Genomic DNA, 27,275 nt, shown 5'->3' with positions numbered 1-27,275 from the left:
CATGAAAAGGTTTCACCCAGGAGAAGGCATCGTATGCAACGGAGGACCAAGGAGGATAATTATGTTTGAATCACTCGTAGAGAGGTCGCATGTAGGCCAGACGGGTTGAAGCCTCACCACACCTAGGGTAATATGTTTGCTATAGTCTAGTGCCCTAGCTCTTGCTCTTCAAATTGGAAGCTGCCATTGCGCGCGCCGAAGACAACTCCTTGAACGCTAACCTTCTGCCGCGGCAACCGAGGTCGTCCTCTTGTAAAACCCACGGGTGTAGTGGATAATCGCAGCCTCATCGGCAGGGTCGACGTCGAATTGCAGCGATTCGCGGACGCATCCATCCAAGTGTGATAGCACTGCGGCTGGCCGAGCAACGAAATTGGGGAGGAGAAATACGATCCGCCGGTTGGAATAGGCGATTCTCGTCTGACTTTCGAGTCGGTCGAACTGGCGATCCGATTCCCAGGGCCGGAAGATCGCGTCGAAAAGGCGAGGAGCCATGAATGGGTGTGGTCGAGGCATGAGGGCGAGAATCTCGTGAATCTCATACCACCTATCCGGCATGAAGGTACCAGAGAGGAAGAGGCCTCGGCTATATGACAATCCCTTGATTGCCGCATGACGCTTGCCTTGATCGCGGAGGGCATTCTGGACTTCATCCAGAACGAGGAAGCAGATAGAGGATCCCGTCTCCTTAAGCAACTTGGAGAAGAGGCTAGCCTTCACCCGCTTGCCGTTATCGGCCTTGTAAGCAGCGTTAAAGAACTTGTATTTGGCAAGGAGTTGATCGTAAGTTATGATAACCCAGTCCCACTTTCCCTCAAGGAGGTTCAAGGCATCAGGGTTTTAGCACGTTGACCTCCCCGCAGTTGACGACATTGGTCGGCCACTTTGAAGACAACCAATCATCGCTGTCTTGATCGTCACCTTCTTCCTCACTGTCAGATGGATGAGGGCTGGCCTCTGCACTCTGATATTCACTTTCGCGTTCATCGTGTCTGCTGGCCATGGCAAGAGTAAATTGTTCGTAGAAAAGGTCCAACATATCGGCGATTTCAAACGCGGGCATCACTCGCAAGCGAAAGATTGCGTCCAGTTCTGCGAGCGCTCGCTCATATCGCGACGCCATCTTGTGGGCATGAGGGGTTTGAGAGAAGGGTATTGAGACGAGATGCAAGGAAGCCCGATTGCAAACGAACGGGGAAGAGGAAATGTTGGACAATCCTTGGAAAAAGAAAGGCTCGGGGAAGCCGCTGAGGTACCAAGGTATATCCCGTCGGTATCAAGTTGGAAGGTGGGAGTTGACCGAAATGTGAAGGGGGCTTTTTGCAGCAGGAAAACATTCATTTACCTCTGCACCTTTTTTCTCTTTCCTCTTCCTCCTTGACTTGACGGACGCGACCTGGAGTTAAAATCTACGCACCTATCATATCTTCCTACTAAATTCCCTCTCACTAAACTCAAGATGGACTTGGTCAAAACAGCGATACAACTTATCGACGAGCTAATTGTTATTTCGGCCAGACTCGAAGATGGAGAGGGCAGACAACATGAGCCAACTGCTCAAGACACACGAGCGAGACTAGGGTGGGATCAAAAGATGGAGCGCCTCAGGACGTGCATCCGTGATATTTATCAGAAGATGAGGATTAAGATGGAAGTTGAGGGCATACGCGGACAGGCGCTCAACAACGACGAACGCATCGCGGCAAGAAGGCTTCACACTGCTATACTGGCTGCTAGCGGCGATGATGGCCATGACGGGACAGCTGCCATGGAGAGAGTCAAGGACGCATCTTCTGAGTTCCACAACGCTATCCAACAGCGTGGCAGTGACCTTTACCGGAAGAGGAAGCGATAATGGCGTCAATGTGGATGCCTAAGAAGTTCAGCCCAATCCTGATTGGTATGTCACCAGTTCTTAAGCCCCCTGTCCCCAACCCCATGGGGTGGTAACTTGGCAACATGTCAACAGTATCTATTCTATCAGAGAGGGACGAGCTCGGCAGAGCTGTAGCAACCGTTCAAGAAAGCGATTGCGAAGAGCAAGGTGACGATTCCGAAGATCAAGGTAGCGATGAAGAGTGGACGATTCCAGATATCCCTGACGCAACCTGGGCTCAGCTCCAAGAAACTGTCTGGCGTCGTGGGAGTGACGATGATGGTCAAGCCTCACAGCCCCTCGCGACTGCGATGGCGGCGGCGCGGTTGGAGCAAGAGGACTAGACAATCAGTTATTCGAGGACTTGCTTCGGTGGGGCTAGAAGATGAATGGGTAGAGAGATCCTGCAGCATTGACTGATGAGCCAAGCGCATGAGTATCTCGTCGAAATGTACCTACAGTGGCCCCCGAGATAATCACAAGATCCAACCGATCAAAGATGACTGAAAAGGCGTTCCCCGTTGTCGCAGCACAAGCATATTAAATGGCTCACCAATCCAGAGCCATCTGCGGCTCCGACGAAGCTGATAATATCCCATGTTGTTGAGAGTGCAGAGGATAGTCAGGAGGGAAATAGGATATTTATACGAGATGGGGATGACACCCCTTAAACCCCTGTACCCACATCCTACACGTATGTGTGCCCGCTGACTCGGTATGATAGCACGCCACATCAGACTTGTTGTGGAAACCTTGAAATCAACCAGGTGAACCAACTGGATGTGTCCAGCCTTAGCAAGAGGGTTCTGTTATATTAAAGGACGTCTCGTACTAAGTCTAATATGGCGTTGCCAGCTTCCTCTTGACAAAGCCATGTTGAATCGGAGTTTAGGCCTGCCTGGATACATGTCGCAGCCTCTCCACCTAGGCGTCCGGTATATTATATTATCGCCCCGTGTAAGCAGTCTGCTGAAGCGCACCTCGCCGTCTAAATGCTCGCCCGCCTTGGCGCCATGGTGCGGCGCAGGGCCTTCTTCTCCTCCGTCTCCTCGATGAGCGGCAGGAGGCCCTTGCCCTTGAGCTGCTGCAGGAACTCCTGGCCGTAGCGATAGCCGACCTGGCAGATCTCGTCGAACTTGCCAAAGTCGAGGGTGCCGTAGTCGTCGACGGGCGGCCGCATGTAGAAGCAGCCCTCCATCGTCTTTGCGCGCTCTAGCGCGTCCACGCTCGACACGTAGGCGAGCCTAGCTTGGATCTCGGCCAGGGTAGGTGGGTTCGGCACGGACGAGAAGGGGTTCCAGCGGTTGAAGAAGGCCCAGAGCCCCGAGAGCGTGTCGCCAAAGGCCTGCGGCGTGTTGTCGTCGAGCGAGCCGACGTCGATGGAGAAGATGACGTCCGCCCCGAGGGACTTCATGTGCGACACGGTCAGGTTGTCGATGTAGCCCCCGTCCAGGAGCATGCTGCCCTCGTCGCACAGCGGCGGGAGCAGGCCGGCCAGGGACATGGACGCACGGATGTATCTCCAGGCGTAGCCGCTCGTGTGGAATTCCGGCCGGCTCTTGCTGATGTTTGTGGTGTTGCAGTAGTACTCGAGCCAGAAGTCCTCGATCTGCGTCTTTCCGAAGGTCTTGAATATGCCGCGGTTGAACTCGTGGCCCGTCGTGTAGGAAGCCGAAGGGTATGTCAGGTCGAGTGCAAACCTCCACATGCTCGCCATCCTCCCTGCGAACTTTTTCGATAGGCCAAAGATGGGCACGACGTCGGCGTGCCTGGCGTACAATCCGCCGATGAATGCGCCAATCGATGTCCCGCCCACAATATCAATGGGTATGCCAGCCTCTTCCATCGCCCGGATGATGCCAATCTGTGCGATACCACGGGCTCCTCCACCGCCAAGGACGAGGCCCACGGATTTCCCGCAGAGTCTCCTCGCAAGTCGGTGGAAGTCTCCCTTGATAGGAGCATCTGACGAATAGAATGGCCCGTGGCGGAGTTTTCTAGAAGTGTACTTCTGAATCTCTGCTTGTAGGATCTGCACACGCTCCTTCAGACTTGGTCCCGAACGCTTCTCCGGGGGGTGTATTGGCATGGCGTTGGTACCGAGAGCCATTTCCATATGATGATGGCCTCCATTGATCCACATCCTGTTCCTCAACCACGAGCGAGTTAAGCCTGGGGAAGAATATCTTTCCGAGTGGAGGAGAACCAGGACTTTCCGCGCCGTGGACTTCATGCCTAGCATGAAACGTTCATACTCCCCAATCTCTGGCGACCCGTCGGCAAGACCCACGAGCAAGATGCAATCGGCTTGATTGATACAAGTTTGAGTCCACGGTGAGTTAACGTTGGTATCTATCATGATGGTTAGTAGGGATAGAATAAAGATGAAGAACGCAGGGGTAAGTGCATGGGAAGGAGTCGCAAAGTGCTTACCGGCCACGTAAATAACCAGTCCGTATTTCTCCTCCAGATCTGCCAGATACTGAGAAAGCTTCAGCTTGCCCATCTTGTTGAAGGCGTGCTTCCCCAGGTGATTGAGAATGGCGGATTGGTTGAGAGAAGTCGCGCCATTCGGAGTCCCGACTTGAGCCAGAGCGTTCATGAGCCTGTTGCCGAACTCGACCACGGGTACTCCTGCAGTAACTGGCAGCACTGCAACTGTCCTGAGGTTGAGTGTCGACGAGCTCTTATTGATCGACGTCCTCCATGTGCCGTCTTTCGAGACGGTGCCCGAAGGATCATTGATCAAGGTCCGCATGCGAGAAGCAATGATCTTCGATATCTTGATCGTGATGTTCGGGTGCTCCTGGGCTAGACTGTTGAACAAGGTACGAGGGAACTTGACAAGCTCTGTATCCCGAATGGCATGCAATGTGCCGGATCTGGCAGACTCTGTGAGAACTTCGAGCTCGCCAACGCTTTCTCCCTGACCATATTCCGCCTTGACGTTTACCCCACCGTCAGTCCGATCTTCCACGAGTCGCAGTCGCCCGTTGAGAACTATATAGATGGCCTCGCTCTCGTCCCTGTTGTGGAAGATGACCTGGCTAGCGTTGACCTGCAGCCATTCCAGAGCAAAGTCGATGTGAAGGATTAGGCGAGGTAGGAGATGTGTGAGCCTCTTAGCCATGGTGAGGAGGACAATGGGGTAGCGATCGACGATCCTCTCAATGGACGCACGTGGCAGAAACCCGACGTATACATCCGTCTTCGCCACGACATCTATGAACGACCTGTACGAGGAAATGGTGCCAACGTACCCTGCCAGCCCACCCGGCTTAATCAGAGCCACGCTTTGGCGCCGTAGCCTCTTTCCCCGCTCACTAGCGGCATCACCGTCTAGCCCGGAAGATGGAAAGTGCTGGGATGAGGCGGGATGACTGGCGTCTGCGAGGGAATCGGCGCTCTCCATTGCTGTGAATGACGTTCTGTTGGAGGAGTGGAGGAGGTCGGCACTCGACTCCTCAACCGTCATACAGATGTCGAGAAACCCATCCATGACGTAGTAAAGGCCGGGATTGCGTTCCCCTTGCTCGACGAGAACCGACCCTTTCGGGAAGAAGACAATCTCGACCTCGTCACGCATGTCTTGGGCGAGGAGATGGACGTTCGTCGTTGGATGCATTGTAAGTCCGCTCGAGGTCATCGACTCGGTATCACCTTCAACTGAACCGTCCAGGGCGTCCATGAAGCCGAAGGCGTTATTGCCGAAGACGGCCTTCTGCCGCCGTTGGTCAAATGTAAACAGCTTTGGGGATCCTTGCATCGATTCTGGCTCGCGCGTAGCGCTCCCGTTGCTGGCCAAGCCAATCGCCTTGAACATACACTCCAGAATGGATTCCCGGAAGATGTTGTCCTCGTCGAGCATCTCCCGCTTGTCGAGAGAGATGTGCGGGTTCCTCTGCGTTGCAAAAGGATTGAATGCCCTCTGAGCCAGTGGGGATACCCCGTCCGGCCGATCTAAGCTGACCTGCGAGGAGTAATCGTTTGGTGTCACAGAGGTGGTTGAGGGGTGGCCACCAGCCCGAGATAGCTGAATGTTAGCCAGCAGATCCCCTGGGCTGGGCGTGCCGATAGAGGTACGCTCTCTAGGAGGGGCTATCGTCGAAGCGACGACGGAGGTGGGCCGTTGTCTGGAAAAGGCCTGCAGAGCGGCTTCTTTCCGGAGAGTCGTGTTGGATCTCCTGCGTCGACTGGCATGTGCATTGTGAAGTGCGATCCCTTTCCCGACATCCTCTTCCCCGGCCCTTTCTCTCTCGCGTTGGAATTTCTCCTTGAGCCGATCTAGGGCATCCCCTCTCAACTCGTTGGGGAGCTGACACATGGTGTATTTCACCATGTTTCTTTCCGTCTGCATGACTTCGCCGGTCAAGCCAAGATAGCTGAATGCTGTTGCCAGTGTAACCCGTTGGAACCTGGAGAGGATTACATGCACTATGTGTGCTGTCGCTTTCGGGTATATTCTAATAAGACGTCGGAAAGCACTCGCTGGTATGATAGCTATGGTGGTATCTACCGTAGCCCGGGCGATGATATCCGGATGCACAGAATTGGTAGATCTCCGCTTGGGTTCTGGCCTTTGGGGACGAGAATGGAGAGAAGGGTCCAGATCCATTGGTGGTATCGTTGGTAGAGCTGAATTAGTAGAACGCGCGGTAGCTGGGGCTGTCTCGGTCGATCCGTGGTTGGTTGCCGAGCCATCTAAATGGGGAGTGTTGGGAAATGACACCTGCATGCCATGTACTTTCCGAAAGTCTGCACTCAGGGGATACCTGGCGTTATTCGTGCTCGCAATGCCGGAACCAGGCTCCGATCCGTCTTCTTCTGTGTGGCGGAGTTGAACATCCTCTGTAAAGAGAGACATGATGGAAAACAGGGACGACATTGGGGCTCCATTCCGCACCTCGGTCAGGAGCTGATACCGCTGTTGGCCTGGTTCAAAGTGCTCGTCGTCGCTCGAGTCAGTGTCGGACAAGGGAGTCCCATGGGTAGTTGTGGCCGGATGTCGATCATGGCGAGAAGACTTGACAAAGATCTCGACCAAACCGTCCACAACCAAGCAGAAGCCCTTCTCTTCCTCGAGGTTAAGAGTCTCGCCAGCTATCAGCTTCCTCGTTTGCATACTCCGAGTTAGCTCGTGGAAAACCGGCCGTTCCAGAAAGCCAAATATCTTGATGGCACTGAGGAACTCATCAAGATAGCTTCCAAGGCCAGACTTCATGCCCTCCTCCTGGGTGTCTGGGAATAGATCGACATCAGGCTCCTTCCGCTGTGGTTCAGGAGGGAGACGCGAGTACATGTTGAGATAGCGATATCTGACTACCCAGCTTACTGCGGATATCATGGCAGCCATAATGACCATCCTGCAATAGCGTTATTAGTTCCATCCCCGTCACAAGGTCAGAGGGAGTGGCTTACAAGGTAGTGGCATTCATAGTCACCGTCAGGCTCGTAGAGAAGAGAGCGAATAGAAAGGTGGGGATGGATATCGTGGCTAGCTTAATCGCGATGTATAATAGACTCGAGATGGTATGAAGGATCCAGAGGATGAGCCTGGCGAATAGGCCAAGCCAGGATGAGGATCCATGTGCTTCAACGACATCATTTGCTCGCGTCACAGCCGAGTTGAGGGCGCCCGTAGCGACCTCGGGTATCGCAGACATTGTCCTGGGGAGCATCGAACTCAGCGTGGTGGTGGTTGACAGATCCATGATGAAGGCCGCTTCTCAAGCTTGCCCTTGCACAACGCAAGGTCCACTCTTTACTAGGACCACATGCCGGCGCGTCTGGCTGAGATTTTAGAGCTCAAACTTGAGTGCGCCAACTAGTCGTGCAGAAAGCAAGGGAGCACTGATGGCGGCTTCTGATCATTAAGCAGGTTGAGCTCGAGCTCGTGCTAGTGTAAAGCTACACGCTACCTTGGCATGGCATGTGCCACCTACCATTCCTCCTCCCTTTGGTTGAAGCTGGACCCCACTAGGTATTTGGGGAAAGAAAATGTGGCGTAGGAGGTGCCGCGCACCAGCCACACCCCACCATCCAGTGTGTCGACAATTTAGAAAAATACGACCATCCTCGCAGAAGAGACGTCCAACAAAGAACAAGTGAGGCAAAGAGGCAACCACCGTCATTTCTTTTGACGCCCAACCCTCGACTTCCACAAAGCCTCGCTCTCTCAATCATTTTCACTACAGTTCATCAGTATTGTGGATTGCCTGGTTCATCCAGTTTCGGACACCCAACTTGCCTATCGATTTGCCCCGCCTTGGATAAGGCACCACCGCCAACATGTCGTTGACAAATTGCCGATTCTACGAGGAGAAGTATCCGGAGATTGATAGCTTCGTTATGGTGAACGTGAAGCAGGTCAGTACTAGGCGCTTATTCCAGGATGTGCTGGATCAGACAACGGTGGCGCCTCTCCGTGCCTCGGCACATCCTCCGTCACTTTTGCTAGGCGAACATGTTGGCATCGCGCAAGTGCTTAGCTGTGGGCTGGACGAGCGAAGTGACTGAGAGGCGACACCTTTCTGACCCTGCGGCCCCGGCTCTCCTTTCGTCTCTCCTTTCGTATGTACGTGATAATCTGACGGACTCTAGATCGCCGACATGGGCGCTTATGTTAAGCTGCTCGAGTACGACAATATCGATGGCATGATCCTTCTCTCCGAGCTGTCAAGACGCCGTATCCGAAGTATCCAGAAGCTTATTCGAGTGGGCCGCAACGAAGTTGTTGTTGTTCTGCGAGTGGACAAAGAGAAAGGTTGGTTCTGCTACCGCCAGCACTCTATAGAGAGCCATGCTTAACCGAGACTAGGCTATATTGATCTTTCAAAGCGCCGTGTCTCGCCAGAGGACATCATCAAGTGCGAGGAACGGTATAACAAGGGCAAGATGGTCCACTCCATCATGAGGCACGTTGCCGAAAAGACCCTTACGCCGATCGAGACGCTATACGAGGCCATTGCATGGCCGCTGAACAAGAAATACGGCCATTCTATCGATGCGTTCAAACTCTCCATAACGTGGGTCACATATCCACGCCGGGACATATAATGAGAGCTTGGCTGACACAGCTTTAGCAACCCTGATGTTTGGAACGATATCGTTTTCCCCAGCGACCCGGTAGCCGAGGAATTGAAGTCATACATCGGAAAGAGATTGACACCCCAGCCAACGAAAGTCCGTGCCGACGTCGAGGTTACATGCTTCGGCTACGAGGGAATTGATGCCATCAAGACGGCCCTGCGGACTGCCGAAGCACGCAACACGGAGGATACCCAGGTGAAAGTCAGACTAGTCTCTCCTCCGCTCTACGTCCTCACGAACACCTGCTTGGACAAGAATGCTGGAATTGCACGGCTGGAGGAGGCCATCGTCGACATTCGCACCAGTATCGAAAGCGCTGGAGGAAATTTGATCGTAAAGATGGAGCCGAAGGCGGTCACCGAGTCGGATGATGCGGAGCTCCAGGCCCTCATGGAGAAGCGGGAGAGAGAGAATGCTGAAGTCAGCGGTGATGAGAGCGTGAGCGAAAGCGACGACAACATCCCCGCGCCGATCTAAACATGGGGTGGAGAATTATTGAACAGCCACTGGCCCATGGCCATGTTGGTAAAGAAACAAGCCTCACCATTGTATCTAGTCATGTTATGGAAATGGCGTCTGGGAGAATGAAAAGTCCCTTTGGAAGAAGCGACGCGGGGCATCTAACGATGGGGGACCACCTAGAGGCCAGCCACCGTTGGGAGAAGCGGGACCATGCAGATAATGAAGCTTATGCAATGATCGGGGTTCACAGCCAGCCAGAAAACGGCGAAATTTGTAGCCTGAGCCAGATCATGAATCCATAGATCTTATCCTTGATGAACAACACCAAAGAAGCCACCGGCCACTTGCCCGTCAATACCCATGACTCTCGGCTCACTGTGGGCACGGGCAAGAAGCCGGCCGATCTTTCTCCGTCAGTTCTCGGTCTACCTGTTTGGCCTTGCAACATGGGTTCCGGCCATCATTTGGTTCAATACAAACGTTGCCGAGTTCACCGTGATTGATGGGCCGTCAATGTACCCCTTTCTGAATGACAGAATCAACCAGTCACTGCGCCGAGACCTGGTTCTAAACTACAAGCTGTATGCACAGGATAATCTTGCGCGCGGCATGGTGGTGACGTTCAGGTACGCTGCGCCCCTTGCAGTGTCAAGAGAAAAGCTGCTGACCTGGATCGGAACCATAGGAGCCCCCTCGACCCCGAAAAGATGGCAGTGAAGAGGATCATCGGCCTCGAAGGCGATGTCGTGCAGACCCGGCGGCCGTATCCGAACGCCTACATTCGGGTTCCTCCTGGTCATGTATGGGTCGAGGGCGACTCGGCAGATGAACGGAAGACCATGGACAGCAATACATACGGACCCATCTCGTCGCGCCTCGTAACCGGCCGTATAACACATATACTTCTGCCTTGGCATAAAGCTGGTCGGGTGAAGTGGTGGGAACATGAAGACGGACGAGGAGTCATGTAGCCATGACCTCGCTCTCGAATATTCGACACTGAGCAATTGGGAAGCCGGCTTTCTCGTATGAATGGGTCCTATGTAAAATTATATGCGCGTACTATTTTCAATGGGCTTGACGGAACTAAGCATGTCGTTTTGCTCCTGTTAGTGGTACTTGGTAGATTGTACATCTGTATGAATCAGGCCGTCTTTCAAAATGTCCAGGCCGTAGCTCGGAGCTTTCGGAACCGCCGATCTGATGGCCCGCGCGTCGGCCTTTGTCAAATCACGCACGGGCCCAACCTCGGGGCGCAAAAAATTGTAGGAGGGAAAAAAACACAACCCGGGTGCAGAGTCGGGACTCACTAGCCGTAACTTATCTCGACGACGACTCCTTCTCGAAAGCGCCCACGACGGGAGCTGCGCACACCTCCTTCCTCTATACCTGAAGGGCGATGGTGTTTGGCTCTGGTGCCGGCAGCTCCCTTTCTTCACCACCGAATGGGCCAGGCGACCACAACCTCGACCGAGTTTCTGCCCTGCTCGACGATGGACTTACATCCCAGACGGGCTTCTGGTCGGACGTCAATACAGCAGGAAGGAACTCGCACATTGGCGATATGAGTCCTCAACATGGGGAGCTGGAAAACCGGCCGCCTTACATTCATGTATGGCGTCGCGCCTTTTGCGTACTTGGCCTTGCCCTATCGTGCTGATCCTCACATCTACTCTAGTCCATGATTGCCGGAGGTTTGGGCGGAACAAGCGGCGACATGCTGATGCACTCGCTGGACACTGTGAAGACGCGACAACAGGGCGATCCACACATGCCACCGAGGTACACGTCCCTGGGCTCCTCTTACTACAAGATCTTGCGGCAAGAAGGCGTTCGAAGGGGCCTGTATGGCGGCTGGCTCCCGGCACTTCTTGGCTCGTTTCCTGGAACGGTCCTCTTCTTCGGCACATATGAGTGCAGCAAACGTCATATGCTCGACTACGGCGTCCAGCCCCATCTAGCGTATCTTGCAAGCGGTATGTAGTCCTCAGATCCATGATAGGAGACAGAGAAGTCTGACAATGCGTGTGCCAGGCTTCCTCGGAGATCTCGCTGCGTCAGTTGTCTACGTTCCGTCCGAAGTTCTGAAAACGCGGCTCCAGCTCCAAGGGCGCTACAACAACCCTTTCTTCAACTCGGGATATAACTATCGTGGGACGCTTGATGCCGCACGAACCATTGTGAGGCTCGAAGGGTTCCCAGCGCTCTTCTACGGTTACCAGGCGACGCTGTACCGAGACCTTCCGTTTTCTGCGCTCCAGTTCATGTTCTACGAACAGGGTCAGAGCTGGGCCCGAGCCTGGAAGGACAGCCGAGATATCGGATGGCAGCTGGAACTCGTCACGGGCGCCGCTGCTGGGGGCCTCGCCGGGACCATGACTTGCCCTCTTGACGTTGTCAAAACCCGCCTCCAAACCCAATTAAATCACGATGCCGGGAGCTTCCATCAGGAGCCGGTGGCGAGCAAGGGACAGGGCGCAGATCTGAAGGATGGCCACACGACACAGGCGACAGCGACGGCGAAGCAAGGCCCTCAGAAACGCCTAATCTCGACCTCTTCGCCATCAACATACACACCACGGCCCGGAGCGGCCAACCTACAGACCTCGTCGGTGTACGAAGGACTGAAGGTGATATATAGAACGGAAGGCTTTGGGGGGTGGTTTAGAGGCGTCGGCCCACGAGCTGTTTGGACGAGCATTCAGAGTGGTTGCATGTTGTTCTTGTACCAGACCATCTTGCGACAGTTGGAGGTGTATTTACCAATGGAGAGGCCGGAACTTGGAGCATGAATGGATGCTCATCTGTATAAACACTGGGTACGCATGTATTATTGTACTGTACTAATGGGGGGTCAAGCATGGCGTTCAGGGCTTAGATAGACGGGCATTCAGCATAGACATGGAAATCAGAAGAAACCCCTTCACTTCACGACTGTCGACTCATCGGATGCGATAACCTCGACCATTTATTACTCGTGGGGGAACCGTCCGACGACGACGCTGACGTGACTTTGCTACCTCAGACCTCGCAATCCTGTGCCAAGAGTTTGCCAATGCAGCGCCTAACATGCTCTTTGGCTACAGGCGCCAGGTGGCATTTTCCAGCTCCCAAGAGATACAGTTGATTCCCTAGGAGAAGGCTTGGTGGGCAACAACGAGGATCTCCTTCTTCCGTTCTTCGCCATAGAGTTCAAAGGAGACGGGCCGTCTCGGTTGGGAGTTTGCGGGTTGCTACAAACCAATGCATTGGCGCCTCTCTCTGGTGTGTCAACATCGCCGAACGGCTCAACAGCCGGTTGGGCCGGAACTCGATCATAACAAATGGAACCGAAGCCCGCATTTTTGTATCCTGAAAGGAGAACGAGCTGGATTTTTTGTTGAGAGAGGGAGACGTTTCTTGCCTGTCAAACCCAGCGCACCAACCTTCAATTCCGCAGATATGTCCGAAACATTCTCTATTAGGGCCGGCCCAGGCCGGACGATTGACGAACGTTCGGAATGCCTTAGATCGTCTGGCGGAGAACGGTCTTTTTTCGCTTTTTTTGAATCCTTTCTAGTGGCCCATAGGGCGGCAGAATCGTCGTTCGAAAGTCGACTTGGGGCCGGCTTGCCCCTATTTCTAGCGAGAGTGCCCCGATATCGTCTTCACAGAGCTGTATGCCAGAGAGGTCACTCCTCTCGCAGATCCCCTTCACGGGAAGGGCGACATGCTCAGGGAGTTCCTCCCATAGATCCCGTAGATAGATGTGGCTTGCCGCCAAGTTATACTCTCGGTATAAGGGTAGCTCGAATTTCCTTTCGAAGAACGTGGAACATCTGCCGACTTGGCTATATCGGCGCTCCCTGGCGGAACTGGCGGGACTGACGGGACTGATGGACGGGGAGAACGGGAAACTGGTCTTGACGGGATCAGAAATCCCTCTATATGTCGCTCTTGCCGTTGCTGTCTATCGCTCTTGCCGTTGCTGTCTATCGTTCCTGCCGTTGCTGTCTATCGTTCCTGCCGTTGCTGTCTATCGTTCCTGCCGTCGCTGTCTATTGCTCTTGCCATCGCTGTCTATCGCTCTTGCCGTCGCTGTCTCGAAGCAGTAATGCCACAGCAAACTACTTGCAGCTTACTGACTCGCCTCAATAGGTCATATTTCCGGATCTCTTCCAAGGTGATGATCACTTGCAGGTGAATACCATCAAGCAGGTGGTCCAAGGCGTGGCGAAGGCCAAAATCTGTCTCGAATTTAGGCAGATCCAACCATTCTTCGCGATATTTGAACACCAACTCCGGGCCCACAAGTTGTCCCATCTCCGGTCCAAGAACAAGGACCCAGTGCTTGGACGGACTGGCCACATATCTGGAGAGCCAGGTTAACTAGAACGCATCGAGGGATGGGAGCTGAAGAGGACCGCACGACAGTGGGGTTTGACCAGCTGAAGCGGCTCTGGTCTAAGTACACGGGCGAGCGCGAGGAAGAGGTGGCAAGGAGACTTGCCCGCCGCATCGGGAGGATTGAGTTAGCCACCTTGGCCGGAAGTGTGTTATCTTCGGCGGTGGAAAAGTTACTCCAGTACGCCAGGTCCTGGCCAGGGAATCAAGGACGCTGGCAACAACGGAGCCATGGAGGCTGGGGTAGGGGCAAAAGGGCCCTTCACCTATCACTAGCATATTCTCTGGGGACGTTGGGGCCGGGCAGATTGTCGACACATAGAACCAGTTCTAGCGAACCTTTTCCCTATATTGGGGTGTTTTGTGTGCCCAGCTGCATACCCAGTGCCCGTAACTTGCGCCCCTCAGGGAATTTATATTCATCTCCGGGGAAAGCCAAGACTATAGACAAGCGGCAATCGACCAAGCCATCACCTGGAGCCGATCTATCATGTACACGCCGTTTAAGTCTACTCCCTCTGTATCCCCTCTGCCAAGTCTACAAGCATCTGGAACGCCATCTGGATGTGTTCTTCCTGGGTAGTCCGTACCCCCGTCATGAGCCTGATCGCGAACCTCCCGTCCAGCTCCGTGCTCGTAACCCACATCTTCCCGCTCGAATTGACCGTCTCATACAGCTTCCTGGTCAAGGTATTCCGCACCTCAAGCTGCGAGTCTTCCCCACCAGCCTTCTCCGCCTCCCCACCCACCATCCTGAAAACCGTCAGCGCGAAGCTGGGGCCGGTCAGGATCTCAAACAGGTCAGGCCTTCCCCCAAGCAATCCCGCAAACGTCTCGCCGAGGCGCGTGGTCCGACGGATGTGAGACCGCAGGCCCTCGGCGCCGTACGACCTCATGACGAACCAGATCTTGAGGCTGCGGAACCGCCTGCCGAGCGGGATCTGCCACTCGCGGTAGTCGGTCACGAGGCCGCCCGAGGACGCCGCGTTGCTGTAGACGGCTTGGTTGACCGTCAGGGCCTGTACGAACCACTCCCGGTCGCGCACGAACAGGCACGAGGCGTCAAAGTTGGTCAGCAGCCACTTGTGCATGTTCATGTTGAACGAGTGGAAGCGGCTGACCAGACCGATCTTGGTCGCCTCCTGCACCTCGGGGCACACCAGCGCCGCCCCCGCGTATGCGGCGTCGACATGCACCCAGACCTCGCCGCCGGCCGTGTCGGACGGCAGGCTGGTGGACTCCTGGCGGAACGCGGCGAGCGTGTCAGCGATGTCGGCAAAGTCGTCCACGGCGCACGTGTCGGTCGTCCCGAGCGTGGCAGTCAGGAAGAACGGTTCGAGGCCCTTGGCCCGACAGCTGTCCAGCTTGGCGCGCAGGGTACGCCCCGTCAGCGCGTAGTTGTCCTCCGCCGTCACCGGGATGGTCTGGAACCGCACGCCGAGGATGATGGCCGCCTTCTTGGTCGAGCTGTGCGTCGTGCTGCTGCCGAGGGCGACCATCTTGCTACGTTTCATGGCCACTGCCTCCTCGCGCTCCTCCCCTTCCAGGTGGGCGGGTACCGTCTCCCGCAAGTACTTGTCGCGCGCGGCGACCATGGCGGTCACGACGGCCTCGGATGCCGAGCCCTGGATCACACCGCCACCCCGAGTCGGGCCCGTCGAGTGGAAGCACTCGGGCAGGGCAAGCAGCTTGGCCAGCCAGTCGAGAACAATGGTCTCGAGCTCGGTCACGGCAGGGCTGCAGATCCAATTGAAGCAGGCGCCGCTCAGGGCGGCGCTGTAGAGCTCGCCGAGGATACCCGGAAAGCTAGAGGCGCAGGGGAAGAAGGCGTGGAATGAAGGGTGTTGCCTATGCAGGGCGAAAGCCAGTCAGTCAGCTACAGCATTCGCAGCGTTGCCAGATTCTCCTTTCATGATATTCGTGGCTTTCTCCAACGAGTACCAGATAAACTGGCTGCCCTGATCAAACATGGCTTGACAGATGGTAGGATTGACCATACCAATGCGTGATCCCAGGCATGATCTTCTCCTCGATATCCTTCTGGATATCTTTCCACTGCTCGCCCTCTTGGGGAGCCTCGGTCGGGAGTATCTTTCTAAGATACCCCGGCTCGACCGTGGAGACTACCTCCCGTTCAGAGACATTGTCATAGTAGTTCACAACTGGTGGCAGCGGTTAGCAAACTTTAGCACAGGGTTTTATCACAGCCACGACAGCGAGGAACCGCAACTCACTCTCGTCAATTGAGGAGATGGCGGCTTCTCTAAAAGTTTTGGAATCCATATTAGACGGATTGAGGCGTACAGAGAAAGTCGGTGGTGTAGTTGAGAAGTAGTTGCAGCTTTCCAGGAATCCTCAGCTCCTCGTAGAACTGCTTTTATAACGATAGCTACCGCAATATATAACAGGCACGACCGAGTTGAAACTAGGGGTGTCCCTGCAGAAGCCGGATCTCTATAGTGAATACTGAATAAGTCCTGCCGCAGAAAACCGGGATCCACCGAGGTTCGGCACAAAATATCTACCCGTCCTCGACGCCAGTCATTGGTGAGTTGGGTGGATGGATGGGGATGCATTAGCTTTATTTCTGAGTGTCAAGTTTGCGCCCTGCCTGTGACCTGAATTGACAAGTTTGACGAGAAGTTGCCACCACACCACCAAGGCCTTGGGCCAATACCTAGAGTACCTAGGTAGGTGCCCCTGCAACAAGGTACCTACCTAGGTAGTTCTATTCCACAGACATAGAAGTGAAAAAGACGTACTCGCTCATGGAGATATTCCCATTACACTAAATTTATGTACTAATATTTATCATGGGTGTCTTGACCCCAGATATCTTATATACTGACTGCTATTCAATTTGTCTCTAATCATATTCCTGGAGCACACTTTGAGGCTTGTCCTCGCGGCGAGCGAACCTGCTCCAAACGCCGGTTTCCCCTTATCATTATGCAGCCTCAATGCGCCTTGGACAATGCAACAAACCCCCGTCTCTCAATTCATGTTTCGTCAATCAGTCGGCCTTGATAGCACTAATGACAAGTGGGTTAGTAAAGCCAGAGTGCCCGTGTTCGGGGGGTGACGCAAACCTACCCGTATATCTTCCGAACGAACAGATATGCGCTCAAGAAGCCAACGGTGCCGGTCAAGAGGCCATAGACGCAGCACGCCATGAAGCTGTAGCTGAAGAACAGCATGCTGCTCACGAAACCCGTGATGTGGAGCTTCGTGAAGTAGTACCACACACAGTACAAGAACACCCACAAGGCGCTTCCACCGCCGACGAGGAAAGACTGCCACCACCAATGGTAGTTCTCGGAGCACAGCTGTACATATATGGTGACGACGGTTACCTCGGCGATGGTGAGGATCAGGATAGTCGACACCACGGCCAGGAAGCCGAACACGTAGTAGTAACCACTCTTGTCCTGCCACATCGACTGGAAGACGAAGAGCAACTCAATGAAGATGACGGCGAACGGGATAAGGCCCGCCAAGAGTATTGCCTGGGCGCCCTTGATATACCAGGCCTGTTGTGGTATCTGGCGAGGGATGGCGCTGGTCTTGGTTGGGTGATCCCAAGCCCCTGCACGAACGTAGCCGTACCAGGACCCGACATAAACGAGAGGGCCCTGGACACAAAGCCATAGGAAGACGATGGCAATGAGCGTTCCAAAAGGAATAGCCGTGCTAGAAGCCTGGGCCCATACGAAGAGGTTGAGGACGAAGACCACGGCAAACAGCATCCCCGGAAAGAGGACAGCCGTGACCGCCATGTTCTTGCGCCAATCTTGGCCGCCAAAAGTCCGGTAGACCCGGGCCGAGAAGTATCCAGAGAAAAGACCCGCGAATACGAACAGCCCGACACCAAAACTAATGAACCCTCCCCTGAAGCTGGGATTCAGAATGCCAAGAGCGCTCAGGAAAACCAATCCGGCGGCCATGAACAGGAGCTGCATCCCCGAGCCCACCAACGGCGCAAGCAAGTACCCATAGGCCGGTGCGCGGAAGATGTCAGCATGGAGCAGTTTCCATCCCGTCACGTCCTCCAGAGCCTCCTCATCCGAAGAAACATCGCCGTCGTTGTCAGCGGCTCCCTCCTGATCGAGGAGACCGAGTCCCTTCTCGCTCAACTTCGGCGTCCGGGCGGCTTGCCTCGAGCGCGCCTTTCCATCTTCGGCTGAGCCTTCCCTGTAGCCCTTGATGTCGGTGCGTATTGTCTTGGTCAGGATCATGAGGACAATGCCGGTGAGAAGGCCGCAGATGATAAGGGAGTTGACGATGGCCAGCCAATGAATCCTGGAGCCCTCTTCCTGGTTCACAAAGTATAGATCCCACCGATGATTCCACTCAATCGAATTATCCTCTCGGAAGTAGACAGAGTATGAGTACGGTATCGTGAGCTTCGCGTCATCGTCGATATCCTCTGTCGCCTCGGGATAGTATGATGAGCGAGGGTACTCAATCCCAAGATCGGACGACGTCTGATTTGGTGGCAGATAGAGCTCAAAATGCTGGTCAACATCATGAAGATCCGCAGGGCAACCGTCGGAGTTCCTCTTGACATTAGCGCCAACGCTCTTAGGGTAAACCTCAAACCCAACCACGACCATTCCCCCTCTATCCCCTGCCCTCCCGGGAGCTCGGCGGTAGCGGATCACGATGGTGTGGTGGTTGTTCAGGAAATAACGTGACCTTCCGCCAGAGTGGTCGGTATAGCCCAGTTTGAATCCGGCGGCGTAGTACTTCCGCGTCTTGTCGACGGTCACGAAGCTGGTGGCTCCGGGGAGGTTGTCCACGATCCACTCGACCACATACCCATCCTTGACCATCTCCTTGGCGCGCTTCAAATCCCTCCTGCTAATCTCTCGATTACACAAGGACTGGCATTCGTTGTCTTGGTTCATGACCAAGTCAATATCAGATGCCTTTATCCTGTCGCCCCGTAGCACCTCGCCCAGGTTGAGGGATATGCTCTCTCCGCTAAAGAGTCCCGATCCGGGGCGCCGTTGGCCCGTCGGCGGGCAGACGAAGGGGAGGTCATAGTAGGCATATTGTAGCTCGGTGCTATCGGAGTAGACCTTGTTCACTAACAAGGGGATCTGTTCGTTCTTCTTGTAGCTTTTGACGGACCAACCTGGATTGCGTTAGAGCGAGCAACGGCAGCGAATGATCGAGAGCGCCGGCTTACCAGGTATATAGAATGCCTCAACCTGCAACAGGAGCAGGCCCAAGACAAGCCACCGGACGGCCGTCCTTATCAACTTATCCATTGTAGGTTCTATTGTCTCCCGATCCCTTTCCTCAGTCGAGTTGTTCGGGCTGTTTTCGCCAAACCATCAAGAGTCCGTAAGCGTGGTGTGGGCAGGGTCGTAGTGATAGCGCAAGGCGGAAAGAAGTCGGGTCGCGCTTCAAGGGTCCAGCAAGGGGCGCAGTCCAAAATAACGAGTGTAATCGGCACGGAGTACCTGGATCTGCCTGGAGTGCTAAGACAGATTGGCCGGGCGATCGTAGGGGCAGATCAAGGTGCTGGCGACAGAGATCGTTCCTGGGGGCGGAGGAAGATGCACACGTAGTCCATCTGTTGCGTGGGATGAATCGGGATAGGTGGGAAGACTGAATGCTTGGTAAATTGACAGCTACCTAAATTTAGCCAAAAGCTTCGGGCTAGTCGGTACCTTTAAAGTTACACGCGCCCGGATTGGCGCATGGAAATCAGGAGAATCTCCCAAGTCAAATGCCAGTACGGAGTCGAGCTCCTTCACCTGGCTGCCAGCTGACATCATTGTATCTCCGCCAATGGCGGTCCCCCTTTTTGAAATGAGGTTAGAAACAGCTTCAGTATAACTTCTTGCTTGGCAGTTCAATTGTCTCGAGTCGGGACTCTCGACTAACAGCGGTTGGTCCAGTCTCTTCACGCCCGGTGTCGTGTCGTGTCTGTTTGCATCCCTTTGCGTATGTTGATATCCAGGCCCGGACCGGGCAGGCTGGTTGTGACGACTAATAGTGAGCTTGGGGCAGATTCTGTAAGAGAGTTAAAGTCTAAAACAGGCATCTCGAGAGATTGACTATCTGTCGATGTCCATGAGTGTACTCGCGAGGGTTTCCGTCTCTCTCTCCCCTATTCTGACAGAGGCTGAATATGCCACTTTACAGTAAAGTCAAGATCAAGATGGTACGGCGATGCATCTCATGAGACACAAAAGCAGGTATTGGTATAATAACGTGTACAGTATTACTAGTAGAAGCCAATTATTTTCTATGCCCGACCCAACGCCGTTTCTATAGATTTCCCAGTCCCATCCAACAAGGTATATACGCATTCAGCGACCAGACAGCCACGCTTCAACAGACGGACATAGAGACAGACCAAAGAGATGAAAAAATTGACGTATCGGGGTATCCAGCTAAGAAGAAGTCGCAACCCATTCGCCATATCCCGGTAGCACGCTCGTCGTCGTGTATTCCTGCTCGGGGACATGGATCAACCGCGGCCGCAAGTGCTCATCCGCCTCGGCCTCCTGGACGGCCGTCTCGAAGCTCGGCAGCCCCATGCCGTGCTCCAGATCCGGCGCCACCGCCACCTGGAGGGGCAGCGACAGGCTGACCGTGTTGACGCTCGAGCCCGATGCCAGGGACAGGGAGAGCTGCAGCGTATAGAAGCGGGAGGTGATGCAGGAGTGGAAGGTCGGGATGAAGGTCTTCTTGTCCAGGGGTAGGTTGATGGGCAGCCGCAGCGTCGTGGTGTGGAAGATGGGGGAAGCGGCGCCCACGCCCGTCTTGGTCTTGGCCCCGCCATGAGACCTGCTTTCCCGGCGACTGGACTTGTTGGCTCCTTCGACGTCCAATTCTGAGCGAGACCCGGTCGAGTATCCCGAATCCCGACGGACAACCGACGGGAGATTCTGGGCCCATAGGGCATGCCCGACTGACACCTCGGGGAGAGAGGCAGATGCCGAGTAGGCGCCGCGCTGCTGAGTAACTGCATCCCGAGTCCAGTCACCGACGTTGGGGAAGTCGCTGATTCCGCTGCTGCTGTAGTAGGTATGCGCGACAACCTTGCCGGTGACGCCCGTCACCTTGGGAGGGACTATATCGGCAGATGCCGGGTCGAAAGTGAGCTTGATCTGCGCCGTAGTCCCCGACATGGCATGCCCGTCCGGTCCCAGAGTGACTGCGCCTGGTTGAACGGCCTCGGCGGTCAAGCGGCCCTGCTTGCCCGAGAGGAGGCCCTTCCTCAGCGTCTTGGACTTCGTCATGGTGTACAACCTGTCGTGCTTGGTGAGGCTCAGTGGAGGTTCCTCGGCGGATGACGGGAGCACTTGGATCTTCTGGGAAGCTTCCATGACCTTGACCTGCTTGCCGTGGAGGTCGGGCTGGCTGAAGACGCGGGCCTTGATGGCGTACTCGACGCTGGCCATATGCGGCGCCATGTCGTCCTTCTCCCATGACCCCATCGAGGGCGGGAGTAGGATGTGATGGTCGAGTAGTTGAGGGGACCGAACCTTGTGGTTGCAGGCGCTGACCGTGAGCTGGTTTGGTATCACGAATTCGAAGGGAACTGTGTAGGTCTGGCCAGGGTGGAGGACTCTTGGGACGGGGTATGACGACTCAGGAATCGGCATAACCATCTTCAGGAAGGTATGTGCGACTTCGCGGGCAGAGTTGACACCATCCACGCGAGTCCTGGTAGTGCCGACCAGGACGATCTGGATATAGTCGAATCGCACGTCCCGTCGAGTTCTGATAGTGACGTCTCCGGTGACGGGAGAGCCCGAGGTGTAGACCTTGGAGTTGAAGTGGTTGCTAACGTTGACCTGAATGCTAGATTTTTGGAATCCCATCCTCATGGTGCTGCTAGTTTGTCCGCTGGACTCGGTGGTGAACGAAGACATGATGGACGATGTGTTGGCAAGGCTGTGCCTTGCAAGGAAGATGTGATCAATGGACATCAAGATCTGGATGCTCAGAGAGACAGAGACTCGTACTGTTTGCGTGTTTGCTTGTTTGGTTTCATCCAAGACTCGGACACAATGAAGGGGCTCCTATATAGGTATACTATGCCCACCTCTGGGAAACTTTGACTCATTACCAAGCAGAGATTTTGTCCATGATTACGCTACGATACTTCCATCACCACGGGTCAGACATCCCACCCCCCCCCTCCCCGGACGGATGATTGGCGCATGTCAAATAAAGGGTGTGCTGGTGTGGGACTCCGTCAATGACTGTTGGTGGTTTCCACCTGCAGCGTATCATGTGCCTGCGCCATTCCGGGACCGGTATGGACAGGTTCGCGTACGCCCTTGGAACTACGCGGTACCTGATGGACGGCGCCCATGCAGTTTGCCTTGGGTCTAAGTCTGGGGAGCCTGCAAGGTCAGTCATCGAACCTACCAATCCCTAGCCAGCGCTATGGACGTAATGTACAACCCGAAGGGCGCGACAAGTGGATCGCCGCGCGGGATGAGATCCACCGGGGTGACTGTTCACCGATTACCCGGGCCTAGCTCCGATCACTATTTATTAACTCCTTAAACTCCTTACTACGGACCGAGCACGTCTCGCAGCAGGCTCTGCCTCTTGTATCCTTTGGTACAGCACTCGGTGAGATGAACCTGCATCTCTCATGATAGCACGCCGCATTGTGCGACACGAGCGTACAGATACTAGCAGGCAACTCGGTTATGTCATGTACCGAGACCTAACCCGCTTCCCAAGAATGAACACCATACTAAGCTGCTTGTTTGGTTGTCTGCATGGTAATTACGTTCGCCAAATTTTTTTTTCTTCTTCACTTAACCAATCGCTTGCCCTTACCTTTAGAGGCATAGGTAATCACTGGTGTTGAAGCCGTCCGTCGCCTAAGCTCCGAAGAACGGAGACCTCCCCAGATTCAACCTTAAGTAGTGTGGGACCAGTTGATTTGTTGGAAACTTCTGGCTTCCTCTGTACGGATAACAAGGGCCGCCAGCCTGGGCAACAGCGTGCTAGCTTTTATAAATATGGACCTTACTGGTTTGCGTACCTCGATAAGTTTCAAAGGCTGGGAAACAGCATAGGCATAGGCATTCACGACACAAACGTCGTTTGCAAGAGATGAGCAACTTGAGCTGAGGGAGGTAGGATCGAAGAAGGATCGAAGGATCGAAGGATCGAACTTATGCCGTACTACGCAGTCCTGAATCTTGATATATTGAGTAGCATTTGTAGCTCAGTGACACATCAAAAAGCTTGAACGAACCCCAGAAAGTCTCGGTTTCCCTCGGGGGTCCGGGACTCTGGGTGGGATTACACATTGACGACCCAGGACAGCCACCATTTTGCTCATAAATGTTTCCTGTCCGCTCAAAGGCCACCATAAATGGTAGCTAGAGAGGCAGAAAACCGTGGCCTTTGAGCGGCAAAATGAGGCTATAAACTGTCGCATTCTCGTGAGGAGCCGGAAACTGTCTTCACCTTAAATTACATGACCACATTTACTTTTGCTGACTCAGCGGCGTTTGTCTCCGTTTAAAACGGAGATTATGCTTCCAAAACGCTCGATCCATAAAACTGACAGTTTACACAACCGTATTATTTAACTATACCATGGTGTGGCCCTAATAATACCGTGCCCCCAACATTTGCTTGGGCCACCAGCATCGCAACCTTCAGCACAAGAATCTGGCTGTAGTCTCACATTATATTTCTGGGCAACGTTCAACTCTCCTCAACCCCTGTCAACCCGGAGCGTTCCCTTTGGTTAGTATCCGGAATTTACCCAGATGGGAGAGATCCATTTTTGTACGCATTGCTAAAGAGTAAGACACAGTCCAGGCGATTAAGTGGGCATTCTTCCTGTGCTAATCCGTACACTCTTCTTGGATTAGGTGTCGTGGCTGCTGCGGTTTACGCCTCGAGAGCTGCATGAAGGAGGAGCTGCTGCTTTGTCAACTGTACTGATATCGGAGCCGGGTGCAGTCAAGAGTAGTCGAGCAGCCAATTTTCACAAGCCAAGTCTTATCAGCCGCCTCCAAATTATCCAGCATCTCAGACAGATTCGGGCGACGCCGCCTCAGAGATTCTGTTAGATAGCACTGTATTCAATTGACTAACTTCTCGTTCTTTTTTTGGCAAAGAACGTGGAAAAATCCGCAAGCAGGGAAGATCCACTTAAGGCTCAGGACCTGGCTCTTCAGCAGCAGTCAGACAACATCGTGGAAAGCAAAGAGAGCAGCCAAGCAGGGCGCAACGTGACGGAGCATAATATGCAGGGTGTCTTCGGATCGTGACGATCCCTTTCTCAATTGAAGAATGGAGTTAGTTGTTCTCTCAGTGTAGTCCTGATACCATGTCGCATCAATCATGTGAGCTCCATCAACCGCAGAACCAGGCACGGCAAAGCCCAGAGCGCAGGAACCGATTCGTCCGCGATAGAATGAGTATTCACGCACAGGACGCATCGCAACTATCACGGGCAAAAGGGGCACGGAAGGACCGTACGGACGAGCAGTAGGCACTAAGGGGGTCGTCAAGGTAAATACCCACACTCTTCTTGGAGTCATGAAATGGCTTGGGTACCCAACACTCCTTGCGCACGATCCAAGCCAAGGCTCGGGTGCTTCCTCCATCTGGCGTAATCAGGCGCGCTGGATCATGGCCTCACGGTCGGGACCGGTGCCAATGTACTTGATCTGCGGGACGTTAGCAACCGCGGGCTTGGACAGTATGTGCGGCCACGTACCTTGACTCCCACAAACTTCTCAATGTACTGCTAGAGGTCAGCACCATTGTTCGCTATACGAGCCCAATTCGAGTGCTTACCTCCACGTAATCGCGAGCCTTCTTGGGCAAATCGTAGTAGGTCTTCGCGTTGGTAGTCGGCGTTTGCCACCCTGGCATCTCATGGTAAACCACCTCAGCTTGTTCTAAGATCTTAAGATCCGCAGGGTAAGAGTCCAATTCCTGTCCAGACGGTCAGCGTCACTATCATCTATTATGATCTCCTTGGCATCACTGACCTGTCCGTCGACCTTATAAGCGATCGCAATCTTGATCGTTTCAAAAGTGTCCAAAACGTCGAGCTATAAAGTGTTAGGGTATTTTCATATATGTAGGAAGCATACCAGGCCTACCTTTGTCAGATTAAGGCTGGTGTAGTAGTTGATTGAGTTGCTGTACTTGACAACAACAAGGTCTGTATGTACTTGTTAGTTGCGTTCCCAGTTCCGTCAATCCCTGAGGTTTTTGAAGTTGTGCGTACCGAGCCTGAGAGCAGTGAGTAAGTTGATCAGCAGCTAAACGCTAAAGTGATTAAAGCTCACCATCCACATCGGCGTCTGCGGCCGGTCGACGTCCCCTATGTCTTGTCAGCGGTGAAAGCTCGAATTCTCTGGGCCTGCATGTAGCCTCACCCATTCGCGTCCAATCTCCTGAAGTTTGGTGCCAATCCTGAGGTTTTCAATTAGTCTAGAGTGGCTTCGGGAAAGTAATAAAGACGCACTCTTCCGTGTCTTCGGTCTTGAAGGCACCCCAACCGACACGGGTGGTGTCTGTTGCCAGTCAGCAGTGAATGACAGCCTTAAAGCAATTAAGAACATACAAGCCTTAACCACTCCAACCGTCTCTGTAATGTTCTTCGGGTTCAGGGTGAGTCCACCAATGATGCCAGCAAGCGTGGTACTTGACGAAGTAACGAACTGTTATCGATTATAAGCACTGGTGCAAAATCGAAGAACGACGTTAACGCAGACTTACTGGGTACGAGCCATAATCAATATCTAGCATCAGTGCCTATTGAAGTAAGCACTGTTTGTTTAGCGTTTGGGACGAGAACATTACGTTTGCGCCTTCGACCACAATCTTCATGTCGCTCTGCTGTGCGGATGTCATGAAGGACACGCCGTCCACGACGTATTTCCTCATCATCTCCCTATACTCCTCAAAAGAAGCAAGCTCGGCTTTGATGTCGTACTTGAACAGTTCACCAAAGCGCTTTTGATAACCACCAGCTAAGCGCTTCACCTTCTCCTCGAAAAGTTCAGGATAGAAGATGTCAGTTAATTTGATGCCAGTTCGCTGGGAAAGTTAGCGCACCGTGCGACCCCTCGTCAAGCTAACTTCTTACCGCTCTGCTTGTTTGGTAGCATGGACCAATGCCTTTGGTGGACGTTAGACCCTGTTGCTTTAATAGAATCACTAGCCCTGCAGTTCATATATGGGAGTGCTTGTAAAGGGGCAAAGCAGCATCAAGGAACAACCCAGCGTGAAGTTCTGAGGGTACATTACCGCGCTTTGTTGTTCCAATAGCTGCGTCTGAGGTTTTCATTAGCTGCTGTTTCTTAAAGAGAGCATCGAAACCATAGGACGAACCTCCGAGCTCCTTCTCCTCAAGACCATCCACTGCCATGTGCATGTCCAAGAGGACGTTGACCCTGTCAGAAACAAGGATTCGGTCGTGTACCGCGGTCAGGCCCTCTGAGCTATGTTAGACATACTGATGCTCAAAAGACTGGGATACCCTGCAACATACTCTCTTCAAGCTCCTTGAGCTCGCTGAAGAAGGTCGGGCTAGAGGGACAGAGTCAGTCTTATTGACCTGTTCAGTTGAGGGGTGCGAGCCAGGCGAGACATCAATAAGATGCCTGTCTGGCGATCGATCGGGTCATAGTCGGAGGATTTTGTGATGACGCACATGTGAAAGACCACACCGGAGCCGATGAAGTTCATGCACCGCGGATTCATGAGGCCGGAGGGCAAGAGGTGAAAGCTACTGCAAGTCAGTAGCCAACCACAGCTTAGACACCGGCCCGTTCTCTACCTGTAGGAGACTCCATCCACCCTGACTCATTAGCAAAGAAACAAATATATCAATTGATCGATTGAAAGCGTTTGACGAACTTGATCATGTGACCTGAAACCGTCCTACCAGTCAGCGCTGGCCCCAATTGAGGCCGCTCTAGAGATTTGCCTCGCGGCAGATAGGCTGACCTGCATTAGATCCACCCTTGAGGGTAGTTAGCAGGTATTCCACCGGGAGATAGTCGATTGCGAAGGGATCGTGGAAGCTGTTGGCGGCATTGGTGCCTTCGTTGAACTTACGGCAGCTCGGCAACAGAGTTGTGCCTCCCGGGACAGGATATCAACCAGCTTTCCCTTCTGAACACACAGTATCATTAATGTCTGGATGTCGGGCCGTATTGGGTTCGGATCGAGGACTCACGCCTTCGTCGCCTATGAGGTTATCGTTAGCATCGTGAGAGCCAACCGATATCGGCCGGGCGCGATATCGACCGGGCGCAATATCGACCGGGCGCGATATCGGCCGGGCGCAGAGGAAGGACGCATTCCAGGCAAGGGAGGCAAGGCAAACTTACCCCATTGGGCCCCGAGAATGACATCGATAGTCATTTTGTGCGAGATTGAGATTGGTTGTCGTGGGTGCCGTTGTTGTGGTTGAAGAGAATACTTAGTACAAGACGAT

At 53.9% G+C, this 27,275-nt stretch overlaps 10 protein-coding genes across 10 annotated transcripts; 4 read left to right on the top strand and 6 right to left on the bottom strand.

Annotated features, from left to right (window-relative positions):
* Nucleotides 1-216: 216 nt before the first annotated feature.
* Nucleotides 217-987, bottom strand: QBC33DRAFT_591435 (uncharacterized protein; the record flags this gene model as incomplete). The annotated part of the gene is made up of 2 exons (XM_060431646.1): nucleotides 217-807; nucleotides 922-987. 2 exons carry the CDS (start codon nucleotides 985-987, stop codon nucleotides 217-219), a joined length of 657 nt encoding a protein of 218 aa, XP_060287525.1.
* A 1,750-nt stretch (nucleotides 988-2,737) lies between these two features.
* QBC33DRAFT_148625 (lysophospholipase NTE1) lies at nucleotides 2,738-7,852 on the bottom strand. The gene is made up of 3 exons (XM_060422149.1): nucleotides 7,295-7,852; nucleotides 4,310-7,239; nucleotides 2,738-4,228 (listed from the first exon to the last, which is right to left on the bottom strand). The coding sequence occupies exons 1-3, from the start codon at nucleotides 7,585-7,587 to the stop codon at nucleotides 2,865-2,867; spliced, it is 4,587 nt and encodes a 1,528-aa protein (XP_060287524.1). The 5' UTR covers nucleotides 7,588-7,852; the 3' UTR covers nucleotides 2,738-2,864.
* Nucleotides 7,853-7,963: 111 nt separating this feature from the next.
* On the top strand, nucleotides 7,964-9,740 carry QBC33DRAFT_523277 (translation initiation factor 2, alpha subunit). The gene is made up of 4 exons (XM_060426618.1): nucleotides 7,964-8,242; nucleotides 8,477-8,639; nucleotides 8,694-8,901; nucleotides 8,959-9,740. The coding sequence occupies exons 1-4, from the start codon at nucleotides 8,165-8,167 to the stop codon at nucleotides 9,440-9,442; spliced, it is 933 nt and encodes a 310-aa protein (XP_060287523.1). The 5' UTR covers nucleotides 7,964-8,164; the 3' UTR covers nucleotides 9,443-9,740.
* On the top strand, nucleotides 9,732-10,660 carry QBC33DRAFT_523273 (LexA/Signal peptidase). Its single transcript, XM_060426617.1, has 2 exons — nucleotides 9,732-10,053; nucleotides 10,113-10,660. Exons 1-2 carry the CDS (start codon nucleotides 9,788-9,790, stop codon nucleotides 10,396-10,398), a joined length of 552 nt encoding a protein of 183 aa, XP_060287522.1. The 5' UTR covers nucleotides 9,732-9,787; the 3' UTR covers nucleotides 10,399-10,660.
* On the top strand, nucleotides 10,661-12,358 carry QBC33DRAFT_523272 (magnesium transporter). The gene is made up of 3 exons (XM_060426616.1): nucleotides 10,661-11,039; nucleotides 11,106-11,403; nucleotides 11,462-12,358. The coding sequence occupies exons 1-3, from the start codon at nucleotides 10,827-10,829 to the stop codon at nucleotides 12,217-12,219; spliced, it is 1,269 nt and encodes a 422-aa protein (XP_060287521.1). The 5' UTR covers nucleotides 10,661-10,826; the 3' UTR covers nucleotides 12,220-12,358.
* Nucleotides 12,349-13,402, top strand: QBC33DRAFT_523270 (uncharacterized protein). The gene has a single exon (XM_060426615.1). It carries the CDS (start codon nucleotides 12,671-12,673, stop codon nucleotides 13,292-13,294), a length of 624 nt encoding a protein of 207 aa, XP_060287520.1. The 5' UTR covers nucleotides 12,349-12,670; the 3' UTR covers nucleotides 13,295-13,402.
* Nucleotides 13,403-14,082: 680 nt separating this feature from the next.
* On the bottom strand, nucleotides 14,083-16,391 carry QBC33DRAFT_523266 (aromatic-L-amino-acid decarboxylase). Its single transcript, XM_060426614.1, has 3 exons — nucleotides 16,045-16,391; nucleotides 15,810-15,972; nucleotides 14,083-15,658 (listed from the first exon to the last, which is right to left on the bottom strand). Exons 1-3 carry the CDS (start codon nucleotides 16,091-16,093, stop codon nucleotides 14,320-14,322), a joined length of 1,551 nt encoding a protein of 516 aa, XP_060287519.1. The 5' UTR covers nucleotides 16,094-16,391; the 3' UTR covers nucleotides 14,083-14,319.
* A 180-nt stretch (nucleotides 16,392-16,571) lies between these two features.
* Nucleotides 16,572-19,427, bottom strand: QBC33DRAFT_523264 (endomembrane protein 70). Its single transcript, XM_060426613.1, has 3 exons — nucleotides 19,002-19,427; nucleotides 16,904-18,947; nucleotides 16,572-16,842 (listed from the first exon to the last, which is right to left on the bottom strand). Exons 1-3 carry the CDS (start codon nucleotides 19,081-19,083, stop codon nucleotides 16,824-16,826), a joined length of 2,145 nt encoding a protein of 714 aa, XP_060287518.1. The 5' UTR covers nucleotides 19,084-19,427; the 3' UTR covers nucleotides 16,572-16,823.
* A 595-nt stretch (nucleotides 19,428-20,022) lies between these two features.
* Nucleotides 20,023-22,026, bottom strand: QBC33DRAFT_523262 (uncharacterized protein). The gene has a single exon (XM_060426612.1). It carries the CDS (start codon nucleotides 21,760-21,762, stop codon nucleotides 20,218-20,220), a length of 1,545 nt encoding a protein of 514 aa, XP_060287517.1. The 5' UTR covers nucleotides 21,763-22,026; the 3' UTR covers nucleotides 20,023-20,217.
* A 2,406-nt stretch (nucleotides 22,027-24,432) lies between these two features.
* Nucleotides 24,433-27,202, bottom strand: QBC33DRAFT_575413 (Adenylosuccinate synthetase; the record flags this gene model as incomplete). Its single annotated transcript, XM_060430824.1, has 20 exons — nucleotides 24,433-24,486; nucleotides 24,537-24,566; nucleotides 24,617-24,757; nucleotides 24,814-24,876; nucleotides 24,928-24,989; nucleotides 25,124-25,151; nucleotides 25,207-25,243; nucleotides 25,296-25,344; nucleotides 25,395-25,491; nucleotides 25,550-25,585; nucleotides 25,634-25,870; nucleotides 25,920-25,951; nucleotides 26,165-26,269; nucleotides 26,325-26,362; nucleotides 26,487-26,564; nucleotides 26,613-26,633; nucleotides 26,693-26,729; nucleotides 26,890-26,950; nucleotides 27,015-27,016; nucleotides 27,169-27,202. 20 exons carry the CDS (start codon nucleotides 27,200-27,202, stop codon nucleotides 24,433-24,435), a joined length of 1,242 nt encoding a protein of 413 aa, XP_060287516.1.
* Between the last annotated feature and the right edge of the window lie 73 nt (nucleotides 27,203-27,275).

The sequence above is a fragment of the Phialemonium atrogriseum genome (genome assembly GCF_030411735.1).
Source record: "Phialemonium atrogriseum strain 8032-3 unplaced genomic scaffold QBC33scaffold_2, whole genome shotgun sequence".
Lineage (NCBI taxonomy): Eukaryota > Fungi > Ascomycota > Sordariomycetes > Cephalothecales > Cephalothecaceae > Phialemonium > Phialemonium atrogriseum.
The sequence above is the reverse complement of the archived record's forward strand: the minus strand, read 5'-3'. Positions and strand labels throughout refer to the sequence as shown.